Genomic DNA, 23584 nt, shown 5'->3' on the forward strand with positions numbered 1-23584 from the left:
TAGACAAGTTACCTTTTATCCTGCTTTCTGGCTTGGGTGCCTCAGTTTGACCTTAGAATTGCTCTTATTTTTAAAGTCTTGGAGGAAAAATACAGCTGCCTGCTTATCCTCAGTGCATAAAGCATAGCTGTGGGTTTTTTTGAGTAGTGAAACCACCTGGCTGTAACCTGTGAACTGTGTTTGGGACTGTTACAGATCCTGGAAGGTGTATTTGGGCCTTTTGTGTCTGTGCAGCCATGGGTGGCAGCTCTTGACAAGGATGCTGAGCTTGATGTGCTGTGTAGGAAAAGTGGGGGGGGTGTTAAGCTGACATGGTGAACCAAAACAACCCATGGGCTCTGAGAGACAAGGCAGAAGGGCTGAGAGCAGCTTTTCTCCTGGAGCCAGTGGTTGGTAGGGGCAGTTGCTAGGTCAGGGTGCATCTAACCCACTAACCCCTTCCAGCAGTGTCCCTGGATGTGATCTCCCCTCGCTGGCTCTGCTCAGTGCTGAATTGTCACAGCTTGAGGCTCTGACGTCTCTACTGTGTTATGAATGTGTGGTTTTGAGATTGACTCCTGGGCCTGAGGAGGGTTTCTTGCAAGTAGAGACTACTTGTACATGTCCATGATTTTCTCTTGCTCTTTCCGTCCTCCTCCCTCACAAATTCAGCTCCTCCACTGAGGCTGTGGGTACAGACTTGGGGCTTGTGACTGCTCTGCTCATCCCAAACTGATGGTTAATAGCCCTCTTTCCTCATGGTTTGTGAAAGGGGTTATTGGTTGATTGGGTTTTTGGGTTTTTTGGTGGGTTTTTTTTTGTTTGTTTGGTTTTTTTGGTTTTTTTTTTAGTGTTGCTGGACACAACTACTGTGATTTCATGTCCAATTCAAACAGGTACTTGTAGAAGCAACTTGGGAAAAAAATGTATAAACTAATCAATAAAGAAACTTAAATCTGGTTGGCTTTCTTTGTCTAATTAGCAAAGCTGGATCAGTCTCCATCGGGGTGAGGGTGCGGTGACCCGCGAGGCACTGCGGGGCCGAGCGGCGCCCGGGCCGCGGGGCCGGGCCCGGCTCCGCTCCAGCGCCCGCGGCGCTCCTGCAGCCCGCCCCTCCCTGTCAATCACCCGCGGCTCCGCCTCCCGAGTCTTGATTGGCCGGGCCGTGGTCGCCCCGCCTCTCCCTACCTGTTCCTTTAAACCGCGCCGAGCACCGCCCCCAGCTCGCCTCCGCTGCTTAATTCGCGCCTCCGCGCCCTCCTATTGGCTGGGAGGGGCGTCGGTCACGGCTCGTGACGCGCCGCGCGCCGTGACGTATCCCCCACCCAGGAAGCTCCGCCCATTTAGTCTTAACTCGGCTCTGGAGGGGAAAAACAATTTCAAGATGGCGGCGGCGCGGACAACAATGGGGGGCCGGGGGTCCGGGCCGGCCCGCGCCTGAGGGCGGCGGCGGGGGGAGCGCGGCGGGCTCCGCCGGGCCCCGCGAGGCGGGCAGGGCTGAGGGAGAGCGGGGCAGCGGAGCGGCGCCAGGCTCGAGGCAGAAGGAGGAAGTGGGGCGGGGGGGGGTAGAGGAGCGGGCGCCGGGCCGGGCGGGGAGAAGACCCGGGGCGATCCCGACGGGGAGCGCAGGTAAGGCCGGCGGGAGGGGCGGCGGAGGCCCCGCCATGGCGGGCGCCGGAGCGAGCAGCCGGTGAGCGGCGGCGGCCGCCCCTTCGCCGCCCGGCCCATGGTGCTGCCCCCCTGCCCCATGGCGGAGTTCGTGGTGCCGCGGCACAGCGCGGTGATGGAGCGGCTCCGCCGGCGCATCGAACTCTGCCGGCGGCACCACAGCGCCTGCGAGTCCCGCTACCAGGCCGTGTCCCCGGAGCGCCTGGAGCTGGAGCGCCAGCAAACCTTCGCCCTGCACCAGCGCTGCCTGCAGGCCAAGGCCAAGCGGGCCGGCAAACACCGGCAGCCGCCCCCGGCGCCGCCGCCGCCCGCGCCCCCTCCGCCCGCCGCCGCCGCGGGGAGCGCCGAGAGGAGCGGAGCCAACGGGCTGGACGGCGAGGCGGCGAGCGGAGAGCAGCAGCACGGCCGCAGCAGCGCCCTGATCGCGGTAAGCGCCGCCCGGGCCCGGGTGCTGGGGCCGGGGAGGGACCGGCGGTCGTGCCCGGCTGCCACCGGGACCTCTCGTCTGGAGCTGGATGGGGGAAGGAAAACAAGCTCTCGCGGCTGCTGTGGTGGCCTGCGGTGCGAGGGCTGGGCTCGGGGCTGCTTTGCGGAGTACCCTGTCTGCTGTGTTACAACTTCGCAGCCGATAAGGGCTGTTTTGTTTTCGCTCGTCACCTCTGCACGCTGGAAGAGTATATCAAAACTGTGGCATGGTGGGGTAGGGATAGTGGCAGGATTTCTGTGATGCTTAAATAATTCAGAGTATTTTGTGAATCATATTTCTGTCTAATTCACCTAAAATGCCCCTGCAGAAACTGTCAGAGGGGCATTAATGCTGCGGTGCCTTCGGATTTTTGTTTGCTTGCTTAAGTCTTCAATTTGGGGTTGTCAGGGTTTTGTGGAGTCATTTGATAAGGATATGCTTATTACTGGGGGGAGTTTTAAGACAATGTGTCTCTTAATTCTGGTTCATATTGGAAAGAACTTCAGTGGAAAGGCAGCTGCTTGTTTGCCGCTCACTCTAGTGGGTGTGAACACTCTGAGAATCCCACTCCACCCATTAAAAACTGGCTTAGCTCAAAATCTTAATGTTTCTCTGGCTTCTCTAGCATTTCTGGTTGTCGGGACATATTCTGATAGCCCTGTTTGTATATCAAGATAGCTGTTGCTTAACTTATTCTGGGCTCTTTAAATATACTGCTGTGTGCTAATGTGTCAGTAATGTAGGTTAGTAGGATAACCTCTTAAAGGCTGCCTGTCCTAATACCTGTCTGACTTAAAATCAGGTATTTTAAAATGGTGGCTTGCATGAAAATGATTCAGTAGCACTCTTTAAGTGTCTTTAAAAGGGGACACTGGGTTAAACGAAGATATTCCCAGGTTAATATATAGAATAAATAATAATTTTAGGGTGCTCTGTGTATTTGATTGGATTAGAAAGGAATGTCTTGGACCTCATTTACTGCTTTTAAAATACAATCACAATAGAGCTTATTGTATACTTGAGTGTCCAGGACATAATGTGAAATACTGAAACATGGGATTTATCACTGTCATCTTTACTGTGATCAGCACTAGGCAGCCTGGGTGCAGTTTGTAGTATTTACAAGATGAACTGAAAGTGTTACTTAGCTGAATTGTTTCTGTTCTTGCTAATATACCTATGAGACTCGAGGACTTGCTGACTGTTGAGAAGACTGAGGTCCTTGTGACACAGTTAGAGCACTTCAGAGGGCTGCTACAGAGGGGTACTTGAGGAAGAGAGGAAACCTTGTGCATTCCTGACACTGATTCTACAAAACTTTACAGTTAGCTGTTGTTTAGCAGACTGATCTTGAATGTAAACTTGTGTCAAAACAAAAATTACTCAAACTCGGTTTTTATTATCTAAAACCTTGGTGGAGGATCTGTTCATTTCCTGCTGGGCTCTCTGGCTTTTTGCATATGGGGCTCTACCCCTTAATAATGTGTATTTTCATTACACTCCGGGTTCTTTAGCATGTCAAATCCTGTTGCTTAAACTGCCACCACACGACTTCATATTGGTCTTCTAAAAGAAAGATGTCTCTAATTCATTGGTGTTGTTTCTCTTAAGTCACTTTGGATGTGGATTTGATCTAATTATCATCCATTATAATGAGGGCTCTCAACTGGCAGCACGTTCTGAAGTGCACTGCACATCTTGGGGGAAGCCCTTGTACAGGAAGCTGCTGCCAGTGGCCAATTTACACAACAGAAGAGGGGTTTAGTGTATGAATGACTCTTCCTCGGGCTGGCCTGCTGTTTCCTTCCTAGGATCCGTGACTGTGAGCTTAATTGCAGCTGCTGATTCATCACCTCGTTACTGGGGTATAAAGTTGGTTTGCTTAGTAATTCAGGTCTTGGAAAAAAACACACCACCACCACCTCTGCTGCTAATTCAATTCCTCTGGCCCAGAAGGTCTGTCTCTAGGTTGGTGTTTTACCTCTACCCATCATGTTGCCATTATCAAGACCAAGCATGTGCTTTGAGTGGGAAGGACGTGGGCTTGATTTTCAGTGTTCAGTAAAGTTTGGATGAACCCCAGAACCAGCTTTTAAAACATCCTGGACACATCCTTTCCAAAGAATGCTGCTAGCTCAGTGCAACATGCATTATATCAGCTGTAGCTGCTGTAACAGTCCAGATTTTTCTGTGAAGCTGCATATGAATCTGCTCTTGGAAATTGGTACTTCATGTTAATTAAGCTTTTTTTTTTGGTGCCCGAAGGAGAGAGCAGTTCATGTAAAGGTGAAGGCTTTTGTGAGGACTTGTAGCAGTAGGACATGAAGCTGCATTGCCCCAGGTGTGGACAGTGTGGGCACTGCCAGGTGCTGTGCTGCAGAGCACCTTCTATAAATCCACAATAGTCACAGGGAACAGAGTGGCACCGCCACTTCCTCCTTAGTGTCTTGTATGATTTGTCATGTGGACAAAATCAGATATTTTCTCTTCCATTAGTCTTTTCTCTGGTTTAGATCTGGAACTTGAAGTTTGATGGATCTTGCTTACAGGCAGAAGTAAGGGGTAGATTCTTCCTTGTTTTCGTACTAAGCAGCTGTAAAATTTGAGCTACAGAAACTGAGAGAATACAGTATTGATCAGAAATACCTTGGATTATTTGTGCATCATGTAGGCCTGCCTTTCATATGAGAAAAATGATGAAAAACCTAGGTTCCTACTTCAAAAAAACTTCCAGACCATTATTTAATGGGAAATCCAAATGTTGACATCTACTTCGCATTTCTGTTGTTCTGTCTCTCTGTTGTTTAACATGGCATTATTAAGGCTGTGTTCAAAGTAGAAGACGTTTGATGTTTGGATAATGTGTTTGCTGTGTTAATCTTCCATTTTTGAGAAACAGGGAAATTGGGAAGAGATGGAGCTTGTCTCCTAGAACATTTTTTTCTCTGCCAGGTTCTGATACATGAAAGTTAATCGAGTAGCGGTGTTTAAATTCTCTGCAAGAGAAAGGTTTGTCTTCCTTATATTTCTATGATAGACAATAAGGCAGTGTATGGCTGAGCTGAACAGAAGGCATTTCATTGACATGTGAATGAGGAGAATGGCAAAGATCTGGATTTTCATCTCCACTCCTTGTTTTATGATGTGGTGTCTTGGAAGGAGAGCTGCTCCCTGTTTCTTATTGGTTTTTTTTCCCCACCTGAGAGCAGTTGTTGTGCAGAGAGCTTGCTTTGTCTAGGACTGCCACAAAACCACAAACAGTATTTCTGGAATGAGCACAGAAGTCGAGTCAGTGGCCTGTCTTGAGAATGCTTTGTGTTAAAGCTGAAGAGCAGCATTTATTTGGGAATGATAGATGTTTTGCATTAATATTAGTTAAATACTAAATTAAGCATAGGCACCAACTAAACAGTTTTAAATGAAATTGAAGTCCAAGGAGAGCAATGCAGTGTTTCTTGGTTGAAAGACCTGAAGTAATAAATTAAAGGGGAATAGATTGCCCATAGTGTACTGACAAGTGTTAATGATGTTCCTCTAACGAAGCTCGGGCTGGTACTCTAACAGTTCAGAAGGCCTCATTTTTGTGTAAGCTGTGGTATAGGGGTGTTAAATTGTGAAATTATGTTTTACCACAAAGATAGCAAATTATTTGCATGTTATTTATATATAGCTATAGTGCAGTGTAGTCTTGCCACCATTGTTTGTTTTTGCTGACAAGTCTGATAGTTTGTTGCCCAACAACTCAGACAGGTTTTTCTTTGTCTCCTTTTAATTCTCTGTGAGGTATTGTTTTATGTTTGAAACATTTCCCTTACCAGATTAGTTAGATATGCAGTGATGCTTCCTAAACTGTAGGGATCTGGGAGTGACTGAGCTGCTGCTGCTGCTGTTTAAGTTCATGTGAGGTGGAGGATCCGGCATTGCAGCTGAAGGCACAGGAGTTTTTTTGATTCAGCAGAACAATTCCTGTAGCAGAAGCTGCCCCTTGTGACTAATGCAGGCTTGGGATATTTATAGACATGCCTATCCACAGCCCTTCTTCACTCCAGCAGGCAATCACCCAAATACAAAAGTCTGCTGGAATTAAAGTAAAAATTCAAATGAGTCCAGCAGTTTGGTTCTGACAGCACAGTGGAATGCAGGAACACATTGGGTAATAAAATGCTTTCCTTGCAGGGGGAATGCAACTTTGGAAGCTGAGGGTAGATGCACAGTAAAGGGGGAGTTCTGACTATGGTGTGTAGTCAGAATGTTATGTTTTCTATCCAAAATTCATGCACTACAATGTCTGGTATTTGCATTGTTATTCCAGCTTAAGGAGTTGTCATTTTTGTTGCTCTTGTCCATAGTGAGGCAGGGGAGGAGAATCAGTATCTATAGAGCATCTGCTGTAAACTCTGGTACATGGGAGCTTATTTGTGCTGCAATACTGCCACTTCCATGGCAGAAAAATGCATGTATTCTCATTTAGTTTCCCCTTCTAGGTAAGAATGCTAGGAGCCATATTGGAGCTGGTTTTTTATTATGCTTGTAATCTAATATAACATTTCTTCTTTGAAAATGTTCAGCATTATGTTCCTCTTGCTCATATATCAGAACAAATTCTTGTAGACTTAATTCTGATATTGAAATGGTAAACTAATTTGAAATAAAATACAGAAGATTAAAGCTTTATGGAATCTTGTAAGAATATTTAAATCTCTGTAGCAGATGCTTTAAAAAGCTAAATAAGAACATTTAAAGAACATAAGAGCATAAGCCTGAAAGGTACAGTATGAGTACCAGATTTTTAAGAAGTTTCTTTTCTGCCATGTTCATGAGATGGTTTGTATTTTTTAAATGAAACCTGCATACAGTTTGTATATATATATATATATATATTTATATATATATAATTACCATCTTTGGTTACAGGTCTCAAAGTATAGCAAAGTACTGGATTTTTGCAAAAGGACTTTAGCTGACTGTCCTCAGTTTAGCTGTTCTGAATGGTAAAGGGTTTTTTGCTTTCAAGCAAATGATGTGATCTAAACTTTCATGCCTGTTAAGTTCTAATGTATTGAAATGTCAATTCAATTTAGATTATTATCTAAATCTAGTTTCAGGTATTAAGTCCACAACAAGATAGTCAACACTAAACAAACAAACAAAAAAAAAAACCTGAACAAAAACTCCAACAAAACCAATCAGAACAGCTTTGTACCACTGTTTTGATCAGTGATTCATGCCCCTTCCCACCAAGGCAGTAAGAGAGCACTGCCCTGGCCTCTGAAGTTTTGAACTCTGCCAGTGCTAACAGACAAGCAATAGATTAAGTTTTCAAGCTTTTCTGGTTTCTTGTTGGGCTTCTGTAGTAGTTCTTGGACAGTTTTTATCAAGTCAGTCAATTTGCCCCTGCAGTGAGACCACAGTAGGGCTGAGGACCATTGTGGTAAACCTGTTGGGTTTAAGACAGAGATTGACATCCATCTCTGGCATTGCGGGCCTGTGTCCTTGTCTGTGTGTGACTTACATGGCCAGAGGCTGCTGTGTTGGACACCTTTTGTTGTCATGGATGCCACCTGGGTTTTGTCAGCTTGTGTTCTGTGCATGAGGAATGCACAGTTGAGCATGTGTGCTCCTGCCAAGGAAGTGTTTATGACCACGTTGAGGACTGTGTGTTCTGCTCACGTGAATAAAATGCAGCTCAGGTGATGTGATGTGGAGGAGGGGCAGCCTGTGGCCCCTCAGTGGCTCTTTGACAAATTCTCTGTCCTGTCCTGGGCAAAGGACCGAGGCCAGCTCACATCCCCTGCCTTGCACTGTTCTATATTGGTATAAATACTTCAGATAAATGCTTTTGGGGTAATATTTTTAGGCATAGCTAGATAGCAGTGATCTCGAAAGTTCGTCTTTTGTTGGAAAATTCAATAGGCTGAGAAAATGAGAAGCCACTTCTGTATCTGATCTTGTGACAGTGGAAATGATTGGCTCAGTGTTACAAATAAAATTGATTGATTCTGCTAAAGAAACCATGGACAGCGTACTAGGGGAACACTGTGCCTTACAGGATGGCAATGAACAAAAAAATTAAAGCTGAAGGGATTTTCTTGGTGAGTAGCAAGCTATGCTTTACTTCATCCATGTGTTGGTTGGTTTTTTCCCTGAGTTTTTGCTGAAGAGAACAGGTTTTTCTTGCCTTGAGAACTCTGTTGGAGCAGCTTGATATGTAGATATCAATATTGCAGTCTGACTTGTATCTCATATGCAGCTTGTTATTTTTCCCCTCAGACCAGATTATTTGGATAGACACAGACAAACTGGGGAGGAACTTAATCTCCCTTTTTTCACCAAAGGAATACAGTTTTAGGTGAAAGGAGGATTTTGTCTCAAGCAACTTACAGTCACAATGTCTCCAAGGATCAGATATCTGAGTGTTATGACTGTTAAAATCCATAGAGATGTGAGAGTTCCTGAGCTGGATATTAAGGGGTCTATATCTTTTTTCTAGACTGCAGTGAGTGTAGCTCACAAAATTAAGTTACTATTTTGATGTAACTTTTCAGGGAGTGGGGTTTTCCCCTACTATTTAGAATTAAGGAGGACCCATTCCCAAACTTTGAGTAATTTGACTCATCATATAACCTTGGGCAAGTTACTCATCCACCTTGAGCTTCAGTTTTCTTGGTGGGAGTATGAAGTAAACAATGGGAAATGCTGAAAGCCAAATTTTGTGATGGAGTTGAGGTTTCTGCTCTCTGTTTTGCCTTTTTACAAAAAAGTAAATTTTTGTTATTCTTTCAAGTTGATATTTGAAAAATTCACTAGAGAGCTGCTACTCCAAGATGAGGACCTGATGTTCAAATTAAGAGATTTCAAGTTCCAGCCTCCTCTCCAGATGTACACCTCACCTCATCCTACTCAGTCTTCTGCTGATCTTGCTACTCTGCTGCTATTTCCATGAGCCATCTAGAAGATCACAGTCTCCAGGGAAGCTGGAGTCTGTCCCACAGATAAAAATAAGGCTTTGCTGTTACCTATGCAAGCATTAAACAAATAGTGGGGGTTTTTTGCTATTACCTGTGCAGGAATTAAACAGATGGTCTGGGGTTTCTTTGCCCCCAAAGATCAGCTCACTGTAGATGGTTAAAAAAAAAATAGAAACAATTAACTGTGAACCAGTCCTGTCTGTGAATCAAAGAATACTGTTGCTCAGGCAAGTGTGTAAAATTCTTCTGATAATTTATTCTGGCCCTACATCCAGCCTCTTGCTTGAATGCTGAGATTTTGAGGTTTCCCATTTTTCCTTGGATGAGAGTTTTCCCCAGGGGTTAGTGGACTGCCTTGTGAAGACTGCAGGTAATATGAAAATAACCATACTTGTCTTGAGGTTGGTTTGATGAGCTGCTTTCCTGCCATCTGAGAGGGCTGTTGTCCAGTGACCCCTCAGCTCAGATAGGTGGCTCTTGGTGGAGATTCCTGTTGAGTGTCCTGCTGAGATGTACCAAGGTGTCTCACTCAGGTTGGGAGTTGATGGCAGTTCCCTCTTCAAGCTCCCTGCGCTGTTGGAGCAGCGTCTCTGCCCTGCAGGTTTGTCTGCGTTGGTGGAGCGTTCCAGCACCAGCAAAGCTCAGATTTTTTTACAGAATGCACCCGAGGGAAAGAAAAGTTTATAGTCACCTTTGATGTGTGCAGGAATTCTGTTTTCAGATGCTTTTGAGGTCAGTAGAAAGAACTTTATATTTGCAGGAATGCTGGCAGGAAGCAGAAGTTGAACAAAGGTGCTCAGGCTCTGGCTGTGAAGCTGCTGCTGTAGCCGCTGGTCGCTTCTAGGTGGCACCACGAGAAAGAGAATCTGTGCCTTCACCCTCTGTGAGAGGCCAACCGTGGAGCTGCTTGGGGCTCTGGTGGTCAGAGCAGCTGGAAAATACTTCAGGAGAAAAGAGGAAAGGAATAAACTTGCTCTGCTGTGATAGAACTGGCTGAACTATGAATTGCATTTTCCACAAGTGTGAAGCAATGGTTGTTAAGTGACAAATTGGTTTTGCTTCAGTGCCAAAAGTGTGATTGTGTACAAAATTTATATACACAGATCTTCTCTAAAAGCTATTATCACAAGAGAATTACTCATTTTTTCTAAATATTTAAATGTGAGACTGCTTTATAAATATTTAAATGTGAGACTTTTATGAAAGAGTCTCATGGAACAATTATGCTGTATGTGTACATAGATCAAATAGAATACCGGGTTTCATTCTCATCTGAAATTTGATTCTTAACATTATTTAATGTTCTTCTTCTTTTGAATAGGAAAAATCATAACATATTTCAGTTCACAGCCATTTTTCAACTTCTTGTTGTTAGAGTATATGGCAGCTTCTAGTTTTGTCTGAAGGAGGAGGTGTCTGTTTAAAGTAGTACATGTTTTTTGAAAAATTTCTGTAAGAGATTATAGTGAGGAAGTAATCTCATGTGCTGACTTGTAAAACAAAATGTTAACAAAACAAAGATGCAATCTTTGATTTTATTTCTGAAATGTTTTGTTCAGAGCAAGACAAAGTTCTGATGAGAAATAAAAATCTAGATCTGTGTAACATAGAACTACATAACTAAAATATTCCTTTTCTTTTTCAGCAGCTCCATGAGACTGTGAAGAGAAAGCTTGATAGTGCTGCTTCCCCTCAGAATGGAGACCAGCAGAATGGCTATGGTGATGTGTTTTCTGTGTCCAAGAAACTGCGTCGTGAGGATGGTCTGGGAGTGAGTGGTTCTTCCAATGGAATGCCCCCTGTGTCTCCACTCCATCATCTTGATAAGAAATCTGGTACTGGTGATGCTTTACAACTTAATGGGAAACATCCAATGGGGCTCGATGGCATCAGCAAGAAGTGTCTTCCAGATTCTAGCCTGCAAATGAATGGAGGTGGTGATGCTGATGATTCATTTCCTCTGAGTTTGAACAAAGAGCTGAAGCAGGAGCCTGTAGATGAGCTTCCCTGTATGAATCCTGTAGCAGGGGGTTCTATATCTCAGAATAACCTGATGCCTGATCTTAATCTAAATGAGCAAGAATGGAAGGAGCTTATTGAGGAACTCAATAGATCAGTGCCCGACGAAGACATGAAGGATCTCTTTAATGACGACTTTGAAGACAAAAAAGATGCAGATTCTTCAAATTCAGCTGCACAGACTCCATTGCCACAAGATATTAACATAAAGACTGAGTTTTCCCCAGCACCCTTTGAGCAAGAGCAGCTGGGATCTCCCCAGGTTAGATCTACTTCTTCAGGTTCAGCATTTATTGGTGCTGCTTCTGTACCTGTAAGTGCCGCTTCTGCAACGGTTGTTAGTTCTCAGGCTATGTTCCAGCCTTCCAGTCAATCAATGACTGAAAATCCTAATCAGCCCATCCTGCAGGCATCAAACCACTCTCAGAACATCCAGAGGCCTGTGTTGTTACCTGGGAAGTGTGCAGGAAGTGCCAAAGAAATGTCTTCTGCTCATCAACTTCAGCAGATTGCTGCCAAGCAGAAAAGAGATCAGATGTTGCAGAACCAGCAACAAGCTTCACAGGTCCACCAAACAAATCAGATGTCAACGTGGCAACAGCCTGGGGCTTCCCATAGTCCACTGGCTGTCCCATATACCATGGAAAATCCTACTAGCCCATCGGTTTATCAGCCAGACTTCAACAATCAGAAACTCATGATGCCTAATTTGGGAAATAAAAGCTCACCAAGAGCTGGAGGCAATTATCATGTGAACATTTTGGGTCATCAGCAAAACACCTTGAACCAGAACCCTGTGAACAGTCAGAGCTCTATGCTGGACTATGGAAACACCAAACCTCTTTCCCATTACAAAGCAGAGTGTGAGCAGGGGGTGGCAGTGCCTGGGCAGAACAAGCCTTCCATGCTGGCATACATCCAGCAGCGCCAGCAGCCACCACTGTCCCATGTAGGTGACGACCAAAATGGGATGATCCTGTTGAAACCCAAGCCTGGAAACATTGCCTACCGACTGCCACATGGTCAGGTGAATGTCCTGAGTTACTTTTGCTCAGTAGCAGATTTAAGGTTGTTGGGTAGGTAAGGCTGGAATGCAGATTCCTTGGTATAGTTTCAAATGTTTTCATTGATTTTAAAGAGAAAAATCCTATATACAAGAATCCTAGACAAGAACCATGAGGTCTTTTTTCCACCGGGGACAGTTTTTAATACTGGGTTCTAGGTCATGTAACATGTGATTTCCAGCTTAATATACTTTGTGGGCAACAAATTATGTTGTGCTTCACAGAAGCTTCTACTTTCAAAGATAAATAGATGCTTTGTAAACTTTTGACTAAAATAACTTGTATAAAACTGTAGTGTTACAGTGTTCTCAAAGAAGCTTTGATTTCTTTACCTTGTTTTTAGTCCCTACTTGTGTCAGAATTGGCTTACTATTAAAAGACCTACTTTTGCAGAGAGGTGGAAGTGAGGGCTGCATTCCTGATTTCTTGGGTGTTCCTTGGAGCTTTTCAGTTCTGTGGATTTTTATTGGTTAAGTCTCTGGGCATTGGGGAAGCATGGCATAGGAGAGAAATGTATCATTAAGAATGAATAATGGTAATGTTTGTTTGCTTGAAGCATATGCTTCAGGTTTTCCTGTAACAGAAAATTCCAGATGGTGCTCCTTTGCCTTGTATAGAACTGTTACTACAGGTATGCTGTAGGTAAAATTAGTAGTGGGTGGAAGTATAGACTCATTGGATTCTGTAACATGTACCTGCAATGCACATACAAGAGAGCTTGTTGAAAAAAAAGGTATTTGATTAAAGTTCCTCCAGCAAAAGCTGTTTGAGATCCAATTCTAGTCGTATGTTCCCTCAACAAAACAGAAAACCAGTGAAAAAGCTCTGATTAGTCTGTGATAAAGACCACACCGGTGTACAAATAGAAATTTGAGATCAATGTGTACTTCATAAAAAAAATTAATCTCTTTGAAAGCTGGCAGAAGTAACAGTCTAACAGCATTTTGATGGAAGAAGGATAGAGATGATTGTGTGTGTCACATCTCCCCCTCACTGAAAAACATGAGGGTGACCTGGTATCTACACTGCCACACTTGCACTGAACTAACAGAAATACTGATGAAAGCTTCAGGAGAATATCTCAAGAGCTTGCACACAGAACAACTTAGTGCAGCATTCCTTGTATTTGGCTCATGATTCCTTATGAAACTGAAAAGTGAGAACCAACAGCTGAACCCATTAGCTGAATGCTTAAATTGAACATAACATTTGTTTGTATAATTAGAGATGAGCCTGAACTGTGCTTTAAAATAATGAAAACTGTCAAATTTCAAAGGGATTTGCTGGTACTAAGAGGGCAGTATCAGATCTTGAATGTTCCATGTTATTTTTGCTTATCCCAAGTTCCAGTCTCAAAAAAAAAGCCAGGAAAATGCACACTTAAGAAAAACGACTAATATTAGACTTATCTGTAGTAGTATTTGTGTCTGTGGAGTATGGTGATGGTTGAATTGCTGGAAAAATACTTTAAGACCCATTTTGGACAGTGGAAGCCTTCTCCCCTTCACCTGCAAATAGTAAATTCTCTGATATTAAAAAAAAGCAACTTTAGGATAGGAGACATAAGCACTTCCAGAATGAAATGTTGACAGAAGAGGCAGAATTTCAATAAATGCTTTGTATTACAAAGATATAAAATGTAGTGTTTGAAAACTGCTACCAAAATAAACTGAAGCTGGGTTGTTTGAAGAGCAGTTTGTACCTGCCTGGAAAAAAGCACGCCCTATACTCACCTGTTTGAGCAGGAAATTGGCAAGTACTTTGAGACTGGAGTTAAAGTTTCTATTCCTAAATGTTGTGGAGCTTCTGACCCTAACTCCAAACTGGCAGTTCTGTGTCTGGTGCTGTATAGACATGAAGAAGTTCCTGCATTTCTGTAACTTTTGTCACTTTTCCTATGTTCTGCAGGATCAGAACCCCGCTCCTACTGTTCCTCGTGTTCCTGTTTCTGTCCCAGGCCCTGGGGTGGGTGCCCAGGCTCCAAATGTCTCCATGGCCGGTAACCACAGCAACTCAGCTTATCAGCAGCAAGCAGCAGTGATGAAGCAACACCAAATGCTGATGGACCAGCAGAAGCAGAGAGAGCAGCAACAAAAGCACCTGCTCATGGAGCAACAGAAGCAGCAATTCCTAATGGAACAGAGGCAGCAGCACTTGCTGGCAGAACAGGTGAGAGGGGCCAGATGTCTGTTTTTTAATTTGTGCTGCTTTGCTTTGGTGCATGAAATAGCATTTGATGTTTTAGAATCAGAGAATAGTTTGGTTGGGAAGGACCTTAAAAATCATCTCAGTTACAATTCCTCTGCCATGGGCAGGAGACACCTTCCACTAGACCAGGTTGCTCCAAGCTCCATCGAACCTGGCCTTGAAACATTTCCAGGGATGGGGCAGCCACAGCTTCTCTGGGAAACCTGTTTCACTGCCTCACCACACTCAGAGTAAATAATTTCTTCCTAATATCTAATCTGAACCTAACCTCCTTCAGATGGAGGTCTTGGATTCCCCCTTGCTCTATCACTTCATGCCCTTTTGCCACCTTCCCCCTCCAGCCTTTTTGTAAGGTACTGAAAAGTGTCCTGAGGTCTCCTGAGGTCTCCCTCAGGAGAATCATCTGCCTATCAGAAGCTTTAAGAAAGAAGGAAATTATAGTCTCCTCTCAACAGAAAATGTATGACAGCCCATTTTGTAGGGAGGGTTTTAGTAGACTACACAGGATTGTGGAGCTATGGCTGTGCCAAGTCCTAGCCAAAGGCTCTTTTATCACCTGGAGACATCCTGATGAAATTGAGGTCTCAATAGAGGTGACAGAAAAAACCCCCTCAGTTCTGGAGTCAGTGTAGACAAAACATAGTAATGTGGTTGGCAGTGTATGAGTATTGGTAAGGATATGTTTTTGATATTTGGGTTAAAACAATTTGGACTAAGAGAATAATGTGGGGGAATTATATTATTAAAGACTGAAAGAAAATGCCCAAATTGTCAATAAAATCACATCTTCTCTATGAGTTATGTGATCTGTAAGCTTAGAATACTTTTTAGTAAAACAAGCAGTCTTTGGTGACTTCTTTGTTAATATCAAATGTCAAAGATGAGTGATCATGACTCTCCAAAATGTTAACAATCAGGTATTCTTTGAGAGCAGGTGGGGAGAAAAGTAGTATGGGGTGTGACCTCCTGTTTGTGCTTTTGCACGTCTGGTGGATGGTGATTATTAGAGCTTTGTTCGAGCTCTTAGAGCTGTGGCCCAGTAGATTTCCTTAGGACAATAATGGACCTAGCAGGTGTCAGACCTCTCTGAAGAGTGGGAGGTGATAAGTAGCATATCTCAAACAAAGGATTGAAATATTATTTCCCTATCTATTTGCTTCTGCTTTGCCAGCACATGTTGCTGCAGTAAATATCAGTATTATGGAAATACTTCATTCATGTCCTAGTTACGGTAACTACAGTTAGGTTCTGTAATTTCCATTTTTCTATAGTGATGCTGGGACTCTGATCCCAAATAAGAAGTGGCTTTGCCTTGGAGTTGAACAGCTTTAGACACTGCATTTGCCACATTTGTTGGCCTTGTGCTGCCTAGTCAAGCTAGGTCTTTTTAGCATTCTGATTTGATATTTGTTTCTTTGCATACACATGATACTGGATGTAGTTTTACAAAAAGATTTCTGAATCTGCTGATGTCTTCTTTGCAGGAGACTTATAGTTTCAGGTAGCTCCAGTGCCATTCCCTTTGCCTTTTCACTTGGCATTCTGTGTATTTTTTAATTTTCTTCTCCTGGCCAGGTTCTGCAGTTCTTGGTTTCTCTCAGAGCTATGGCATCTCTTGTTGGCTTCCGTGGTCAGCCTCTTTCAGGTCTGACTGGTCCTGCAAGCAGTAGGTCCTCTGTCAAGCAGCCTGCCCTCTTCATTCCTGTGCATGTCTCAACAGCTTCGCAGCTGGAGACATTTGGGAAGGGTGGTAGTGATGTGTATCTGCTGTTTGTTACATTGCACCAGTCTCTTCTGTAAAGACTTCTGGCTTGTGTCTTCACTCCAATACTCTTGGAAGGGAATTTCTGTTCCCTGCTGTGCTCTGTGTAACCTTTTGGGTAAGTAGGTAGGTGTGCATTGTATCACTACTTGGTTATGTCAGAATTTCAATCTGGCTGAAGGTATCTAAGGAAGAAAAGACAGAAATGCTGTGCCTGATACATTTCATATTGTAAAAGCAGCCAGATGGCTGTTAACACTGTCAAAATCTGAGCCTACTGTCACTACATCTACATTCCCCTCAAGAGTTTAAATTTCATTTTCCCCCAAAGTTTCCTAATAGAAAATTTGCTTGGTTTATTTTTTAAATGGTTTGATCATAAAATAGGTGTGGGTTGGTTGAATCTGCTTTTACTTTAAAGAGGCACAATTTTGTGTCATGAGTAGGGTTTGATTCAGTTGATCAGCGCGTTGATAAGAAAGTGGTTTGAAACAATGTTTGCAAAACTTGTAGACTTCTGCTATGGACTTAGTTCTGCAGTTTTCCATGATCTTCTAAGAAAACCTGTAATATATGAGAATATGGGTTTGTGTGTGTCTTTTCATGTTTGCAGACAAGAACTACAAAATATTTACATGTTCAGTTTTTGATATTTCTGACTTGAACTTTTATTGATTTCTAAAGAGAGGTCTAAAATACATTGTTTGGAAATAAAGACCAAAAAAATAAATGTGGGTTTTTTTAATACACTCACTTCTGCTCTTTTTGTACCTGTACCCCTTTTTGTCTTTAGAATATTGCTAAAAATGCCTATTGGTTATGTTACTGATTAGGAGACTAACATCTCAGATTTTCAATCTCTGAAAGACTTCAGACATGCACTGCAGTAACTCTTGTAGTGCATGCTGTTGTCTCTGAGATCCTGATCTTGTCACTCATCAGATTAAACTGACTGTGTTTGAGCCTTGAGAGCAAAGTCTGAAGTGACTGTATGGCACAGAAGCCCCTTTGATTACCAGCTGTGCATAAAAGTATGCAGACAACTTGTTTTTCAAACTGTCTTGCATTGGACCTTTCTTAGGAGAAGCAGCGGCAGCAGCAGGAGCAGCAGCTGCAGCGGCACCTGACGCGGCCTCCTCCCCAGTACCAGGATCAACCACAAAATCCATACCAGCAACAGGTTGGACAGTTCACAGGTGAGTAAACATGGCAACTGAAACAACAGCAGAAAAAAATACCAGGAGTGGAAAACAAGGTGTCTTCAAATTTCCTGGATTGGATAGCTTTTAATTAATTTATTATGTGTCACTCTACCTTAAAAGCTCTTGACCTATACTCTGATTCAGTTGCAAATTAACAGCTTTCCTGGTTGCAGGTATCCGGGACAACTTAAGCTTCTGATTCTTAATGTTGTTTGGGAAATGAGTAAATTTTTTAAGTACCTTCATTATCCTACAGGCCTTTTTTATACTTCTGTTTCACTGTGCAGGTTGGAAATTCTCTCTGATATAATTAGATTCAGAGGGTTTTTTTCTGAAGCCTGACATCACTACTGCCTGTATCTTTTCACAGGCCCTCATTAAAGAAAGATAAGTGGTGTATTATTTCTCTCATCTCTAGGATGAGTTTAAAAGTCTCTAACATTTTTATCCCTGCTACCTTTAAAAGGGAATGTAATTTGAATTTTCCTCATTACATGTGAAGTGTCCTATGTGGGGTTTTCTGTATGAGAAGCAGTTTAGTATGTCTGTAGTGTAGTAATTCTGTTAAATAAAAGGTGTTGTAACTGTTCAGCTGGAATAGCTTCAAAAATGTGGAAGAACTAGAAAGCAATAAAAGCTAATCTTTTTACCTTAAAAGCTGTTACTTGACAGGGCATCAAGAAGCCACTTGTCTTTTTTTTATAAACCTGCAGTACAAGAAAATTTCCTTTCATTTTGTTTTCTTACTCTCCATGTTCCTGCAGAAATAAATACTGAAGGGGTAAGATGCAAATGGAAATGTAATACCCTCACTCTGACAGTGTTCGTGCCTGTGCAGTGTCAAGTGCAGCTACAACTGGGTTTTGTTACTTAACTGAAAAAACTCAATGCCAGTACAAAATGATTGTGTGCTAATGCAGGCATCAGTAGCATCCTTCAACTATTGCACCGAAATATTTTTTCTCTTGCCACTTTTCTACAGAAAGAGAGGCATACAACTGTTAGAAATTGAGTAGGTTTTGCTATAATGAACATCAGTACTATTAAAAATATTTTCTTTCTGATGATGATTGTAACTATTTTTTACACCTTAAATCCTGATATGTATGCTGTCTCTTCACTGTAAATATTGTCACAGTAAGACTCTTCCCTCACCATCCCTTCCCTCAACAGTGATGTTTTTATGATGTTCTTTGTTGATAATTAATTCAATATAATTTGAATTTATTTATGATAATTCTGTTTTTATTCAAATAGAATATTAGTAATAATGGAGAGCCAGTACTTCTCAGCTATCATAAAATATGAAAAAATTCTGCAGCTTACTTTTGGTTTTGAAAGTAGAGAAATTATTAGTGTAGGTAGGTTTCCCTGATTGACTGCAAGTAATGGGGGGGGGGGATGTTACATGCACTACACTTTACAGAGCTTTTCTGCTTTTTTTGCTTCAAATAGGGGGCTGTTTCTTCTACAAGAAGAAATTTTAAGCTCAGAAATTGCAATAACAAAGGACTGTATTTGGTTTGCTGAGAAGACATTTTTCCAAATCACCTTGCTTGGCTGTCAGCACTGCATATTAACATAGTGAATACTTTACTGTGAAAATCCAAAAGATACTTGACCAAAATTTTCTGAATTAGATATTTCTATATTAGATAAATAGAAGATATTCCTGGAATTGGGAAAATGCAGAACTGGCAACCCTACAGTTGTATGATAAGAGATGCACTCTTGTGTATGCATGGAATGACTGACAGTGTGTGTGTGTGCAATAAGAGGTATTTTTAACAGCTTAGTAAATTGTGCATGCACTTCAAAGTATATGTGTTTACATTTGTTCACAAAGAAATATCAGAGTCCTGCCTTTAGAGTCATAATTTTTTTTTTAATTAGTGATGCTGAACTCTTAGAAGTGGTATTCAGATTTTTTTAGGACATTGGCATATCTGTGTTTGAGATCAAGGTGGAGGTGCTAACTGGAGCCACAGTTGACACTCTTTAATTAAACTCCTTCTCTCTGTGTGTTGCTTGCAGAGGTCAATTTATACAAATGCAGCTGCACCTCTCTTCTGGGTTGTTGTGCCTACAAGCCTGGCTTGGCTTTGGTTGAGCATGAGGTATTTAACGAACAAAATATTTCTTTGTATTTCAGGGTCATCTTCAGCCATGCCTGGGGTCAGTAATTTAGGACAGTCCAGCTCTGGTAGTCCTCGGCTGTTTCCTCAGAGCCAGAACATGATTCAGATGGGACCTGGACACGCTCCTGTTGCTCCACTGCAGTCGGGCTCCAGCCAGCAGGAGCGAGGGGTGTCTCAGTACCCCAGCATGCAGAACATGCAGCGCGGGGGTTTGTACAACCTGGCACCTGGCATGAGCCAGATGGTTCCCCAGCACACGACTCCGAGTGCCAATGGACAGACCCCGATGCAGAGACAGGGCAGCTTGGGCCAGGGTGCTGCCGTTCCTGCTGCCTACGGGCAGAACACCTTACCAAACTCAAGTATTTCTCAGCAGCACAATAAAGGTGCACTGAATGCAACCTTATCTAAGCCACAGATGGCAAGAGTACCAGCTGCTATGGGGGCTCAAAATCCATCTTGGCAACACCAAGGTATCCCTAATATTAACAACCAGACACAAGCAAACAGTGGCTTAGGACCATTTACTGCCAACTCCTCTTTCCACATGCAGCAAACACATCTAAAGATGTCCAATCAGCAGTTTGCCCAGGGAATGCCTCAGGTAAGCCTAAGCAGCAGCAGGCCCATGGCCTCGATGAACGCTGCCGTCTCTGGGCAGATGCTGTCGTCCTCTTTGGGAGCACAGGCGCGAACAAACCCGCCCGCACAGCAGCAGGTACCCTCACAGCAAGTCTTGCCTGGCATCAACCAGACTGTTCCAGACCTGAATGCTTTCAACCAGAACCCAAATCAGCAAATTCCCAACAGAGGAAACCTGCACTGTAGCCAAGGGTACCCTGTGAGGACGACCAGTCAGGAGCTGCCTTTTGCCTACAGCAACCAGTCAGGCAATAATGGACTTCAGAACTTAACTGGTGACACAGATCTGATAGACTCTTTGCTGAAAAACAGGACTTCAGAGGAATGGATGAACGATTTGGATGAGTTGTTAGGAACTCATTAAAATGGGGCCGGGGGCGGGGGTTCTACTTTTTTTAATTATTTCATGAGCTATTAACAACTCTTGGACCAAAAAACCTGTGGCATTGAGGAGACTTGCAGGCATTAGAGGTAAATGGTTGGGATAAAGACTGGAGCTGCTTCTCACTGAGTGTTGACACGTGGTCACGGCGCACCAAGCAGGTCTGCAGGAGGAGTGCGCTTTGGCCGCAGTCTCTGAGGAGTTGCACACTTGAACAGGTCAAAAAATACTGTGTCCTAGCCAGCCTTCCAGAAATCTCACTTGCAGTGTTCTAAGACTAAATATTTTAATTATTTAAAAACAAAACAAAAGTTCAACAGAACTAGTGCAGAAAGAACGCAAATAGTTGCACAAATTGTGTTTAGGGCTTAGTTTGCAGCTATTACTTGCAATAATTATTTGTTCATAGCTTGACATGCTGTTATAGTACTGTCCATCAAACTTCTGATTTTTGTTTGAGAAGAGGCTGTATGCACCTGAGTATGCTTGCAAAATGTTTGGAATTGTTTCTTTTCCCCATTGCTGAAGCATGTGCCTGTACTCTCAGTAAGCAAGTGATATTTCACAGTAAATATTTCTAGATGCTGGTAATAGATGAGAAAAAGTATTAAAACTTGGCCAGTTAGTCTAGATAGTCATCGTCATAGATTGTAGTCTTTTAAGCTGCAGTTTGCACTCTGTTGTAGGGAGGCACAGTTCTTGGCTTGTACCTTGCTGTGTTTAAAGGGGGAATTTCTTATGGGAGAACTTTTAAACTATAGTAGGTTTAACATGAATTGTAAAGCCATTTACTTTGCACCTGTTTCTTCATAACTTATTTCCAAAGGTAGTTGTATTTAAATGAAGGCTTTGCTTCATGACAGCTCATCTAGTTTTCTTTGTTGTAAGAAGTAAAACTAACCTTTGAGATTAGTTCATCCTCCAAAGTTAGCAATGAGCACAAGATTTTGTCACTTCAGGATAAAAATGAGGAAAAAAGAACTTGACTGGGAGGTGGAAAGTCCTTATCAGCAATAATAGCACAGGCGGCCTGAGAGAATACTTGTATCAGGGTTGCTCCAGTGTGAAAGTCTCCCCCTTTAAATGCTTTGGTTTTTTTTAATACTGGCTTACAAGTCTGATAATCTTTCTATAGACTGGTGGATTTACTTTTTTAATATCCCTTGAAGCAGATGCTGTTCTTCAGTTCAGCCCAAGGAGATCTCTTATCCATATGTTGGAGTTGGTCCCAGAAAGGACAAAAACCACAATGGGAACAGTCAATGTTCCAAAGTCCTTACTCTCTACCAAAAAAATCCCTTATCCACCAACAAACCACCTTGCCTTAACGTTTATTTTAAAATGAAAATAAAGTTGAAAGCTTTTGTTTTAAATGCACAAATACCTCTTCCCTTTCTAAATCTACTTTCTTGGAAAACTCCTCTAAACTTTCTAACCAAACCCAGCATTGTGATTTAAAAACAATTTCCTTCAACATGGACTGGCTTCTCCAGGAATTTTCTGCATTGCAGAATTGTGAGAGAGGGTTTTTTCCCCAGAGGGAGTGAAGGGAAGGGAAAGATATCATTGGTTTCAAAGAAGGAAAATATTTTACTGTATCCACATCTCCTTTATGAGACAATTTGCACTTTTGAAAACTGCTTTTTTAACACTAATACTTTAACCCTTTCCAAATATGCATGGAACATGGTTTGTCCAGCACACTTAGCTAGTGTGGATGAATTCCACTCTGTTCATCACATTTGCTATTTTATCATGTTGAACTGTTGATGAAAGATGTGCATTGATCAGTGGATCCCACCTTTGAACAGTGAATAAAACTTCACTGAAGCAGGCTTAATCCCTCATAGAGCTTTTGAAAAGATAGCATAAAGATTGTCTTTGGATGGGAAGACGAAGGTGTTGGTGACTTTGGTTGTTGACACTTCTGCTATTTTCTAGAATAAGTAGTTGAGATGCAAATAACTGATGCTAGCTTTTCTCATACTGGCAGTCTAAGAAAAGAGCTAGTGAGCTTGGTTTACTATTAAGTTAAACCAAAAACTGGTCCAAGGTAAGTGTCATTAGAAGAGTATAGATATAAACTAGCAATGGCAGGGGAAGGAGTGTTTGCTGTATTTTTAATTTTAAGAGTTAACTTTGCACCAGTGTGCCTTCCCTTCCTGTTGGGGGTGCTTGGGACCTCAATTTCAAGTGACATCCTTCCATGTCACTGTTTTTTTCTCCCCCTTACAAACACTTAACAGAAATAACAGGGTAGTAGGATTCAGCTTTTCTTTCTCCCTGTTTAGGTTGTGGTGAAATCTGCTCTGTTTTCCAGTAGATTTTGCACACAGACTTTTTTCTGAATAAGTCAAAATACAATCCATCCAGTTGTGATTTCTTAATTGGAGGAAAAGAACATCTGCTCTTTGCATTATTACTACCAAAAAGGCAATCCAGCGAAATGTCCAGGAAAAGGCAGGTGTGCTCTTTCCTCCACTGTTTCTGGAAGCTTAGGTGGATATTGCTCTGTTTGACCAGAGGGTTTGTTCAGGAAGGTATCTGGGTTTGGTGACAGGGCCTTTTCATGGTACTGTTGGGGTAAAATTAGGTGTGATTCTAGACAAACTGGCTTATAATGCCCATTGGTCTCCGTGCGTGAACAGGATCCAAACAGCCCCTGGCTCTGGCTTTGGTTCCTGTGCACAGAACACGGTGCCACTGGAACAAGGTTGGAACAGTTCAATGGAAATGAAAATACGGTTTAGATGTACATGGGTGCATGGGCAGGGCTGGGCTCTGCCCTGGTGCCCTGTAACGTGTCACTGTCTGTGTCTGCACTCGGGCTTTCCATTTGCTGCAGCTTCAGAGCAATAAAACCAATCTCCCCTGAACTGAACCCAGCCGGCCGCCCATGGCTTTATTTATAAACTGCGGTTTTGGTTGGGCAGGCAAGGTGAGAGTGTCACTGTGCAACATCCACTGCCTTCCAAAAACCACGATCCAATTGAAAAGGGTGCTCAAAATTTTGTTATACACATTTCCTTTGTGTAAATAAATGTTTACAATTTTATATTAAAGATTTGAATAAGAGTTAGATCTTC

General features: G+C 42.7%; 1 protein-coding gene across 1 annotated transcript; it reads left to right on the forward strand.

The window, feature by feature from the left end:
- Positions 1–1579: 1579 nt before the first annotated feature.
- MAML1 (mastermind like transcriptional coactivator 1) lies at positions 1580–23584 on the forward strand. The gene is made up of 5 exons (XM_053956684.1): positions 1580–2074; positions 10727–12127; positions 14073–14333; positions 17216–17330; positions 19489–23584. Exons 1-5 carry the CDS (start codon positions 1706–1708, stop codon positions 20478–20480), a joined length of 3138 nt encoding a protein of 1045 aa, XP_053812659.1. The 5' UTR covers positions 1580–1705; the 3' UTR covers positions 20481–23584.

This window comes from Vidua chalybeata, chromosome 15 (assembly GCF_026979565.1).
Source record: "Vidua chalybeata isolate OUT-0048 chromosome 15, bVidCha1 merged haplotype, whole genome shotgun sequence".
NCBI lineage: Eukaryota > Metazoa > Chordata > Aves > Passeriformes > Viduidae > Vidua > Vidua chalybeata.